The sequence below is a fragment of the Pterocles gutturalis genome, unplaced genomic scaffold (genome assembly GCF_000699245.1).
Source record: "Pterocles gutturalis isolate BGI_N339 unplaced genomic scaffold, ASM69924v1 scaffold1382, whole genome shotgun sequence".
Taxonomy (NCBI): domain Eukaryota; kingdom Metazoa; phylum Chordata; class Aves; order Pterocliformes; family Pteroclidae; genus Pterocles; species Pterocles gutturalis.
In genome coordinates this window covers 69486-81987 of record NW_010107628.1, presented here as the reverse complement: position 1 = coordinate 81987, position 12502 = coordinate 69486, and the positions used below count along the sequence as shown (strand labels likewise).

At 41.9% G+C, this 12502-nt stretch overlaps 1 protein-coding gene across 1 annotated transcript in view; it reads left to right on the top strand.

Annotated features, from left to right (window-relative positions):
• ITIH5 (inter-alpha-trypsin inhibitor heavy chain family, member 5) overlaps positions 1-12502 on the top strand; it is a 46198-nt gene that overhangs the window by 5132 nt on the left and 28564 nt on the right. The window contains exons 3-5 of the mRNA XM_010088162.1: positions 2501-2664; positions 3887-3994; positions 5512-5762. Of these exons, the coding sequence (XP_010086464.1) occupies positions 2501-2664; positions 3887-3994; positions 5512-5762 (523 nt within the window). The remainder of the gene's footprint in view (positions 1-2500; positions 2665-3886; positions 3995-5511; positions 5763-12502) is intronic.

Below are 12502 nucleotides of genomic sequence, written 5' to 3'. Positions count from 1 at the left end.
TATCCTCAGTTGTATGTGATGCCCTTGTTCAGTTTTGGCTTTCTCTAGCAGCAACTTCTAACCACCAGGAAGAGGGAGAGGTGTTGAATGTCTTTTTTTCTTTTGTTTTTGTCGTTCCTCAGTCTGTGAGGATATCAGAGCTGGCTCTTGTTCAGTGGAACAGGGAGATATGACAGAGGTCAGCTGAAGCCAGCAAATAGTATATTCAGCAAAATCCCTAAGCGATGCGGTTCTTCATATAAAATACCACTAAGCTGTGGAACTCCTTGCTGCAAGATGTTGTGGATGCTAAAAGTTTACATGGACTCAAAAAGCAGCTGTGTGAAGTCATTGAAGAAAAAACCGACAGAGTGTTACTAAGCACAAAAATACCACCCTTGCCTCAGGAGTTCCTTCAGCCAGAAATTACTGAAAACTAAGAGAATATTTCTGGGTAGTATTGGTAGAGGTTGGATTGATTTTACACTCTTCTCTAAGCATGTCCTATTGATCCCTGCCAGTAACAGGCTGCAGGGTTAGAATTGCTTTTGTTCTCACCCAATGCAACCATTCTTGTGTACTTGTCATAACATGTCTATGTCCTCTGTCGTATTCAGAAGACTTTCTGACTTCAGATGAATCTATCACTGCATTCCCAGTGTTAGTCTCATCTGTCACTGCAAAATCACATGTATCTCAAGTTAATGGCAAAGGGCTTGATCCTCTTATGCTGTTGAGCTCTCAACTGTTTGAACCTGCAGCTTATGATGAAATGCAGAACATAGGGGTAGATGCAGGACATCTGGAACCAAAGAATTTGCTGTAGTTTCAAAGTCTTTTACTTCTACTGTTAAATCCTCTGTATCTCTTGCGATGCCGCAGGCAATTAGTGGCATGTAAGACTGAACAAAACATCAGCTCATTGTGTCTGGAAACGTGCCTGCAACACTACTTCAGAACAAAACTCCCCATCCTCTCCACCTTCATATAACGAGATTGGAAAGCCTCACCTGTGTATCAGGGAAAGTCCTAAGAACAGCAGGGTCTAGTTCTAATCAACAGAGATGGAGTAAAAGCCACTAGTGGCCTCCGGGGGGGACATTAGATCTGAGCAGATGTGTTCTAGTCTAGATCCATCACACTGAGCTGTCGGAAATCAGTGAGACAAATCACACCCTAAAAGTGCTAATCTCTTGCCATTGTGCCCCCCCTATGAGCTGAACCTGTGCTAAGCAGGATGTTCGTGGACACAAAGCACATCACATTCTCCAGCTGTTCAAGATATCTCTCATGATTAGGTTCATTTGAGACACATTTATCAGAGTCTTTCCAAGACTTGAAAGTGTAGGCAGGTGGGGCTTTATTCCAAGTCTATTGACAGTTTTGGTTTTGTTTTTTTTTCCCCAGTGGATTCCTCTTCTTCCATTTGCCTGGAATTCACTAGCCCAGCAGCTTCATTAGCTGAGTGCTCACTTAGTGCTGCTTCTGTTGCCATCAGCTCCCATAGAAATGTCCTGTTTCATGGTTGCTCATGCAAACACTTGCCCCCTTCGTTAAGCAATTTGTCAAAATTATTTTTGTTCAGGAAAAATAATCCTGAAAGTGCAGCTGAAGAATGTGTTCTTGTCTTTGCAAGTCTTATTGTGACTGACTTTTTATCAACCTAGATAGGAAGAGTCTCGGTGTATTTGGCTTACTGAAGTCACACTATTTGCAATATGCTTTACTCCTTAGCTTCCTTCTGCTTTTGAGGGTTTGGTCTTTGACTGTTTAAGGTAACATACAGAATTTTTTTACATGGGCTTCTTATAGAAGTCACTGAAATCTTCCAGGAAGAAAACTGTTGAGCTCCATGGAGACGTTGCTGTCAAAATACATGTTAGACTGGAGCAATGCTCCAACCTGGGACTTGTGTACAAAAACACATTCCCAAGAAGCAGAAATTGGCTTTCAGCTTCCATTGCTACATCATGTGTCATTCATTGCAGTCTCTGTTGCGTCTCTGTTGGAAAGAATCCAGTGTGGGCTAAAAGGCTTAAAATATTTTACTTGGGATGTCACAGTGTCAGTGTTTCTTATTAAATCTCTTCCATCCATTGCCTGAGACCTCCAGGATGGATTCTTAGCAAACAAGGACTCAGTCAACTCCATTGACAGCATTTTTTCTATTTACATGAGTTATGGATCTGATTGTATGAATTTGAAAATGTTGCTTCATAAACAGTGACTTCAGTCAGAGCTCTTACCATTCCTGGACCCTTCCCAAGCATTGGAGAATGACTGTGGCCTTTGCTCTTGTGTGTGGGCAAAGGCAGTGCCATGTCCCAGGTTTACCTTTTGCAGCTCACCTGAAATCTTGAGGGCAAGTCCACCTTGCCTGATGTTGACTGTTTTTCATAGGGGAGTCTAATACTCGGGGAAGTTATTTGCATTAGTGTATTAAGTATGAAAGCCATTGAAACACTGAAGGGGTGAGTTATCTAGCTGTCAGTGGTAAATGAGAACCTTTTGATACCTACAGGAAACCAGGCCTCGGATGTCTGAATTCAATGTGAGATCCACAATCATTTCTCGGTATGCTTTCACCACGGTGTCCTGCACAATGGTGAACAGTGGATCTGAGGCACGTGAAGGTGTGTTTGAGATGCAGATCCCAGCTGCAGCCTTCATCTCCAACTTTACCATGTAAGTAAGTAACACTGACAGCTGGGCAGACAAGGGTTCTCCCATCCCTCAGGCAGCTCCCTGAGATTTAAAAACTAGCTAGCCTGCAGTAGGGTTGTATCAAGTCCTTTGTGATTTCTTTGGGAAAAATAAAATCACACACATGTTATATAGTCCATCCGAGACTGCTCACAGCCCCAAAGCACAGCGCAAGTCTTTGGATGACATGATGCTGAGATTCAAGCCCTTCATGGGCATGGGGAAGAAAATTTTTCTATTTCCTATCTGAGTGTCTTTTAACAACTTCCTTTTCCTCCTCTCTCTTTGATTTGGACCAGAAAAAAAGTCTCTTCTAGCCCTCAGAAACCTTTCCAGTTAAAGTTTCAGCAACACTGGCACATGTTAGTTATCTCACCTCAATGTGATGCCTAAGAAGCTCCTTGTTGTTCCAGGTTCTCCTTACTGTCAATGGAGGAGGGGAGTCAACTCCAACTAGCAGATAGGTTGAGTTGCTGCTGGAGGTGCTAGTTCTTTTTGCACAACAGAGCAAGCTGAGGGCAATCGAGCTCATTCTGAAATGACTCACTAAGGAAATAAATTAAACTCTTGATTTCAAAAACATGTTGGTTTGGTCACTCTCAGATCCCAACTATGGGCAGATATTGGGGCCACAATTTCAGACCTGACCGTAGCAGATGGGGAATCAGCTCTTTCAGAAAGACTTACATTTTTGCTGAATAGAAGGAAAGACAGTCTTTTGCCATTGGCCAGCCAAAATGTGTGTAAAGAGCTGTTTGCTTATGGAGTCCATGGCCTTGTAACTCATTTCCAGGGAGAAGCATTTTAGTGAGGCAGCTAAGTGACAGCAGTCATCCTGAATATTGCCATGTGTACTGACACAGATGGTGGATCTGATATCAGCCAAAAAACGTGCTTGTTGGGCTTCTTGGCAGCTGCTTTCCTTTCTGGTTTGCATCCTTATGCTTTGGAGATTACCTATTGAACTGGCATTTTAGAGAAGTAAACTCCTGGACTAAATATGTACTCTGCTGGTATAACCAGCCAGGGAACTTCTAAATCAGCTTCTGTCTCAGTGGCTCGAGTGGACTCCAGGAGAATTACACCAGCAGCACACTCAGCCTGTTCACATGTGCCCAGTCTGTGAACCCTTCTACAGCAAGCTGCACAACTGTCACTGTCTATGGGTGCAGAGTGGTCATGCTGACATCTCTGGTCTCTCCAGGAGCATTGGCAACAAGACTTATTATGGAGAGGTCACAGGGAAAGAAAAGAAAAACAGCAGCGATGACAAGGCAAGGGAAAAGAAACCTCTGAGCCCCACAGATGGAAGGTAAGTGTTGTGCATTTGGCTGTATTCTGGGTAGCAACAAACTCTCCTCCCATCTTTATTTTGGCTGCTTTAGCATACCCATCCATGGATTTACAGGAAGGAGCAGCTAAGTAGAATGTTATCTGCACTGCTGGTGTCATTCCCATACTCCAAATGGGAGTAAAGTGGCATGTGGCATTTTCTAGTGCTGTTACACAACATTTTCACGTCCAAGAAGCTCCAGGATGTATTTGAGAGTGAAAGAAATTTTGTCACTTCCTGAATAACAGGCAGGAAAATTAAGGCACACAGAAATTCTATGAGTTACAACTTCAAGACTACAAAATTAGTCAGTGGTAGAACTACAAGTAGCCTTTGCAGTCATGTTTACTTGCCCTGTTCTCAGTGCTTGACTGTGTTTCGTCCTCTTGGCCAAACACTGGCTGGAAGTATCATCTCCTTAATGATCTAATAGCCTGTGTGCTCACCTGGATGCACTTCTTCAGCAGCACTTTAATTTTACAGGTGCTCGTATTCCCACAAATGGCTTTCAAAGATATGCACCATTGGATGGATTTTGCTGCTCTGGAAAATCCTGAACTACTTTCAGTTACTCGGGATAGTAGCACTATTCCAACATGAACACTTCATCAGGAACAGCTAAATAGACTATGATTTTCAGACCAGAGAAATTATAAACTGCTGGGAGGGAGAGGTCTGACAGAGATCTGAATTCATAAGTGGAAGGAGAATAAGGGATTTTTATTTTCTGTCCTTCATAGAAGAACTTTAGAAAATTGAATGAAATGATCAGATGTCAGGTTCAAAATGGCTGAAATAAGGTATTTTTCATATAAATTGTGTTTCCTGCCACTGGAAATTGTGGATGCTAAACTTAATGTGGGTTCAACAAGTGATTAGATGAATTAATGGTAAGAAAAATCCACCAGGAACCTTTAGCAAAGGAAGCTGTCTCAGGATCCAGACACAGAACCTGAAAGAGTTCTATATCTCTCTTGAAGCACTACATTTCTCTCATCATGCCCTGTTGCATCCTCTTCTGTAGGTGATCACTACCTGTCGTTGTTAGACCATTGGTATGACCCAAAAGATGTCATTCCAACTGTCCTAAAGGCTAACATTAAAAAAAAAAAGAAATTATATGTGTTAGAGAAATCAACATCTCAAATCCTTTTTAATACTCACTGAATTGTGTGCATCACCAGAATCTCACCTCAGTGAGTTCTGAAGTTATCCCTACATGGCATTGAAATTTTCCATTCCTGTTGTGTGACTTTTTTATTTTCCATTCACAAATAATAGTGCCTGGCATCATATCAGTGCCTGGAAGCAGGACATTACACTGCACTGTATGGGAAGTAGAGCATATTAAATTACCTCTGTTTAACAGCTGGTTTCACATATTCAATTATAAGAAATATTTTTATTGGACCAACAAAATCGGGTTCATTATTCCCTGGAGGAGGTGGCATGAGATGTGTATGCGGTGTGAAAGTGTCTTTGGATTTTCCTTCTAGGGAGAATGGCTATGAGATATTCAAAGCTTCCGTCTTCATTCCTCGCAAGATGCAGGCCAGGTTCGTACTGCATTATGAAGAGCTTTTGCAAAGGCGACTGGGAAAGTACGAGTATACAGTCAGCATCCGGCCCCAGCAGCTGGTGGGGAGGCTACGAGTGGAAGTGAACATCCTGGAGAACTCCGGAATAGTTTCACTGGAAGTGCCTCCTCTCCGAAACAGCAAGCATAAAAGCAGTGGGAAAGTTGAAGGTAAGGAGAGATTTTATGTTACTCATCGGGCCTTCAACACTTCTCAGAAAAACTGGACTGGCAATGTTGGGAGTTCTTGAAGGCAATCTTGGATAATTGTATAGATTGGTGTTTCATACATTTTCCCTCTGCTCCAGTGAGGCATTAAATAAAACCCCAATATTGTACTAAAGCAGCATTGTCTAGGGTCAAGACTATTAGAAACTAGAGGACACGTCATGAAGACAATAAGAAAAATGAATCCTAGCAGCTCACTAGAAATAAACTATTCTGGCAAATTCCAACTATTACCTTATTTAGAAAGATACATTTTTTACTTTCCCATCTTAACTCTTGCTGCACTCACTGTATGACAGATACATTCCACCCTAGAGGTGGCTGCATTTGACAAGTCTCTAAACATTGCAGCAATTCCTATTATGAGATCTCTTATTCCCTGGCAGGGCAGCTCACGAACGCTGGTATGATGGCTACAATGTGAAAGGGTTTTCAGGATTATGAACTCTGGGAGGTTCAGTGGTGGGAATTCAGTCATCATAAAGTCTTTTGTTCTATTTTCTACAAATGACTGTATTTATGTGGTATCTGTGCATAAGCATGTGAGAACTTTGAAGCTTAGTGAATACAGGGCAGATCCCATTCAACTCAATAAGATATTTTTTTTTTCCTATTGTTTTTACGAGCTTTGAACTGGGCCTTCAGGCCCTGTGGTCAGAGTTTGAGCAGGCTCTTCCCTGGCTCCACATCTCCTGGGAACTGTTTATTTTAAGGGAATTGTTTTTTCCATCCATCCATGCCAAGGCACATAGGAAATCCTGCATTTTAGAACATGGGAAATTCCAAGAGGAAAATCCACATTTTGCCAAAGCACTAAGTGTGGTCTGAGTATCTAATCTTACCCCCTTTTTTCAGACAGTTGAAAGGTAATTTTTCTAGTGTAAACTAACAGTGAGGAGCACAGGATATTGTGATTGCTACATGGTGACATGTTGACAAAAAACCATCACCAAAAAAAGGTGGAGAGTCTGATGTGGAAGCAGGATGTAGAGTCTTGTGGGACTTGATCCTCAGCTATTATAAGTGCCATAATGCCAGCAAAATCAGTGGAGCTGTTCATGTCTGCCACATAAAGGTCCTCAAGCATGTGAACTGGAGTTAAACTGATTGCTCAGTGTGATCCTACTGATTTCATCCAAATCACAGTGAAATTAAGGCTCTCGGTGACTTGGACTAGCTTCAGGTCAGCCTTGTATAGTGAATTAGTCTCTGCCGTACATCCATGCACTGTATGATAAATGTGCCCTGCTCCTCATCAGGAGGGACAGGAAGCCTTTTTCACCTATCAGGGAGAATCATAGTGCATTGTGGCGCATGGTTTCCTGCAAAACATCTGGCATTGATCAAGGCTAGAGACAGACTAAGCAGAGCAGACACACTCTTGGTCTAGTGCAGTATGGAAATTCCTATATGTCAATGACAATACAGGGAGAACTTTCATAACTTGCTATCCAAATGGTAATCTGTGAGCGCTGATCATTCTTGGCACTGTGCTTCAGATTTCAAACAGTGCATATAAAAATGGGCTTAGGCTCTAAGATTCCATAATCCTCCCTAGCCAGTAAAATGTACATAAAATAGTTGTCCCATTGCAGGATGGGTAAAGCAACTAAAACTCAAATTCCCTGGACTTTATCCTTGCTCAGAACTGTGGTTTCAGAATTTTTCTATCTGGAATAATCCTATACAGCTGGTGAAAATGGTTTGCTGTGATGAAATCACTGCTATGGAAGTCATTGAAATGCCAAACACGCTTTTGGGGTCCATCATGGACAGCCAAGGGTGGGTTGTGTCTCTACCAGATCAAGTCTTTGTTGGTACTCAGGTGAGTGCCACTCAGATGAGGGTACAGGGTTAATTAATTTAGTAGGTTTGCTGAGCTGCCTTCTGATGTAAAACAAGATGAGGAGATTAGGACATTACCAGTAGCCAGAGCAAACAAACAAACAAATAAATAAATAAATCAAAGAATTGGCAGACGGTCTCAGAAGGGTCTCATATAGGTCACAGAGAAGGGCAGCTTGTTTTGTAACCTCTTCTGGCCAACAAGATCAATCATGCTTGGAGCAGGCAACAGGAACTTCCTGCCTTCCTAAACACAAATGAAAACCAGAAGAATACTCCTAGGGAGGGCAAGGCCAAGGCAAGGAGCATTTCGCTCGGAAATCCACCGTACTCCAGTCAGCTGTCCTCTCTCAAGCTTGATCCAGAAAGCAAAACATCTGAGTCATTAGATCCTCTCTGCAAAGCCTTCTTGCTCATACAACACCCAAAGACTGAAGGCATCAGCACATGCAGTGAGATCTCCAGGGAAGGCCATGGTATTTTTAAATGAAAGACATGTAAATTGTGTGCCAGGCCAGAGTGGCTGCTTGGCAGACAGTCTGCAAACTGGGAACAAACCAAGAACAAGACAGTGTCTGGCCTTTTATTGGACTCCTGTGCCTGAAAACTCTTCAGTCTCAGTTGACTGGAGAGCATGGTAGCAATCTAGTAAATAAATGGCCAGCAAAGGAGCCAGACCACATGCTGCTGTACTGTGTTACCTGCATCGCTCCAAATGAGAGATCATGACTTAAAAAAATTACCGAATAAGGAACAGAGGCCTAAACACTGGAAAATGGTGCTGCCTGGCTGGTCTGAGTTTGAAAAAGTCATGAAAACTTTCTTCCTCAATTTCCTATGTCTACAAAGGTGTCTATGGCATCTCATGGTTAATGTTAAATGTGAGATTTTGATAAGTATTAATAAACTACCTTGAGAGCATTGGGTGAAAAATGTATTGTTAAATGGCATTCTGAGTAATATGTCCAAAGCGCCACCAACCTGAAACTATTGTTGAGGATGGGGTGTAGCTTCACATGTCATTTAGACACTTTTGACTCTGACTGACCTGGATAAGAAATTATATTATTTTTCTGAGTGCCAGTCCTGAAGATCCAGTGTAGGTTAGGAAAATTAGGCTGAAAATCAAATTTGTTTGGCTCTGGAGCCATCAATAACTCCAGATGATGAACACTGGCAGTGACTGATGATCATAACTGAAATGCCAACCTGTTGTGGTAATAAACACTTTTAGAAAAATTAATGAAAAAAGTAATAACAATAGCTGAGGTGGCCAAAAGGGAAGGAATAGCTGATCTGTCTTTATTTCATGGATCAACCCTCTTACATTTGTCGTGCTTTCTACATGCTATCCATAGAGCCAATGTACCGTGCAGGCAGCATACTGGAAAAAAAAACGTTCCTCTGTTTATTGCTCCTTCGGGATTTGCACTTTTGACTGCAACCAATCTGTTTGTATCCATACAGTATGTGATGAACAGGAGAGACAAAACTTAAAGACCTATAGACAGAAGATAGCCCTTGATGAGAAAGAGTGAAGGACACTTTTTTTCTCCCCCATTTACAAAACAGCATGGAAATCACAGTAGTAGGAACAGAAGTAGTTACGAGTCCCATTCTGCCTATTTTTTGACTGTAAAGACCTGAGATGCAAAGATTGGAGTTGGTTCCACAAATTTCCAGTGATTTATGCAAAGTCAAGCTGTGCTTTGCTACAGATAGAGGCTCCTGGAAAGTTTTGTGTACATCCTCTCTGAACAGGGAGCAGAGACAATGTGATGACAGGCTTTTCCAGGATATTCCTTTGTCAGTGACTCCTGTGCATACAACTGGGAGTTGTATTTTTCCCAAAGGAAGACATTAGGTATGTGAGTTTTGTAAAGTGATCTTTTGTCATGTGCAGGTGTCTTCTTCTGTCACATACAAAACTCAAAACAAGAGATGTTGAGGCCAATGATCCTGGCCTTCTCTGGTGATCTCAAGAGCGGAGCAATTTTCTGAACGATGAACGTCATGCTCAGAGATGACTGTCATCCTTTTCCTCCAGCGCAGTGGTGTGAGAACTAGTCAGGGACTTGGGCAGGGAGACACTAGGCTGCTTGAGAATGACTATTTCTCTTCAAAGTAATAAGTCTCAGAAAGGTTTTAATTTCTTATCATAGTTGCCTAGAAGCTCCCATGTGTTAGTGGAGGATGAACATTGCGTTTGAGCTCTAATCCTGACTCTGCCAGTCTCCAAAATAATTTTGTTCATCATGTGAGGACTACAGTTTCATATGAAAAACACTTTTTCCTGCTCTGTTTACTTCTTTAGCTGAATTTGGTGGAAAGTTTGTCTAAAGGCCCTATTAACTACCTCAGTGTGAGCACAGACCAGCTCAAATCTTTGGAGCTCATCCATGCTCTGTACTCTGCAATATCTCACAGATTTTCCTCTCTCAGTCACTTGTTTGAAAAGAACTGGGCCAATAAGCAGAGGAGGGTAATTGTGATCCAGATATCAAATGCTGCCTAAAAAACAAACCTGGATGGAGACACAGTTACTGAATTGAAATATATAAAAGACTGCTGCAAGGAGGAAAAGAATTCTGTGCTTTCTGTGTCAATAACAGAAAGGACAAGAAGCTACGTGTTTATAATCCAGAAAGAAAAATGTAAAAGAAACATGGAAAATGGCTAACAGTGAAAAAGTGAAGCTCTGGAAAGGACTGGCAATGAGAAGTACTGAGTTTCCATTACTGGAGGTCTGGAGTGTTTCTAGACCATGTCTTAAAACCAAGAAGGAAGGGATTCAGTTGGGAAACATGTGATGAATTAGATAACCTGACTTCCAGATGTGATTTCTATTATTCCAGCGGGGAAAAAAAAAAAGTTATTTTGGACCTTTTCTATCAGATATTTTTTTGTTTTAATCTCTGTCCTGGAGATGGGAGATGAGTGGCTATGAAGAAGATGGCAGAGCTTCCATAGCTATTGTCACTGACACTGGGTGTGTGAGGCAGCCTTGGAAACCTCCTCTCCAGGGGTTCCTAAAGCACTGTCTGTGTTACAGGGGATGACATTTCTTACCTCCAGACTGTGTTTTGAGGAGTAATAGAGGAACGCAATGTGATCCACATGATCCCATCTAGATTCCACAGTGTTTTACAAAACTTGATATGTGTGATTATGCCCATTTAACAGGGAAACTGAGGCGTGGAGTGGTTACCTAACTCAGCTAATTTCAGATGGTCAGAGTCCATAGAAACAGTAGGACTGGAACTCATGCTGTTGTGGTGCACAGCATATTGTGCTTACCCATCAGTGTCCTTATGGCAGAGAAACACAGAAGTGAAGCCCAAAGGCCACAGCCACAGATGTGTATGTGCAGTAGGTGTAATGAGAGAGCTTCTGTTTCCAGTGTGAGACTGACTTTCACTAACCCTGATGTGATGTGGTCAGGCAGCTTTTCATCTGTTGAGGAGAGACAATATGAAACCCTCAAACAGATCAGAAAATATAAATGAACTCTTAAGTCAGTTCTGAGTTCTGGACATTTCCCATACACTGGCAGTTAAATGGGATTTTGGAAGTGATAGAAGACAGATGGAAAATCCAGGAAGGCCAATATAAGCAAATCTGAGGCATTGTGTATTAAAAACATACTACATCTGTTGATTCATCAGACCAAAGGGCAGCTATAAAAGAGCAGATCAAGATGGAGATAAAATCTTATAGGGCTATTGATTTATGACTTTTCTTTGCCAGAAGAAATCTGAACTGTACACAGATTTTAGAATAAATGTCAAAGCTCTGGGTAATTATTTTATAAGCCCCCTTTAAGGTCAAACACTAGTGTCCTTAAGTGATTTCAGTGTACTGGCTGGGACCTCTCTCTCTGTTTCCATCAGGATAGATGGATGAGAATTGACATAGAGCAGCCATGATGCAGTATAAATTGTGGACTTGACTGAATTTGAGTAATATCTGCCACTCAGCCTCCTTGGTCGAGACTTTTGCTAATGAGTTTGTTTCACATCCCACGTCCCCCAGCTATAATTTATTTGTGTAGAAGCTGGGACTATGAGAAAACCCAAACCCTTCCCTGCCTCAGTAGTATGGTCTTGTGTCCTGTCTATTCAAATGGACTCATGGGACAGATACAGAAATAAAGCCAAATCAACATGCAAGTTACATCCTAGGGTGCTGATGATTTAAGACTCCTACTTTCATTCCTTTGCCTGGAGGAGTCTAGATTATACGTAGCACTTTAGAGTAAGTGTCACAGCTTTGGCTAATCATTTTATAAACACACTAGAACCCTAGTACCAGAATTTCTATGGACTTTGGCCTGTGGAAAGTCAGTTGTGTTAGGTAACCACTCCATGTTTTCATTTTCCCACTTGTTAAATGGACATAATCATATGCATCTGATTTTGAAAATCACCGTGGGATAGAGATGTGAGGTGGTTTGTGTTCAGTGTTGCATACAGATGTCACGTTGCATTCCTCTAATGCTGCTCATAGCACTTTACAAAGGTGGAGAAATGCCACTCCAGTTACAGGAACCCCTGGAGAGGGGCTTAGCAAGACTCCCTGCACCTTCTCATTGTGATCATTATTGTTAATGGGGTACAGCACATAATTGATACTATCCTAAAGCAGATGCCCATGTCTGGCCACATGTATTATACGCTAATCTCCCCTGACACTCTTGACCTGATCTCCACTGAGCATAATGGGAGCCTAGAAAATAAGCTCAGATGTAGCTACTTGCATGGTGAACACCTAACCCAGAACTGAATCTCAGCCATCTTTTCTTTTTCCTACCATACCACAGACTTCTTGGGCCATCTTTG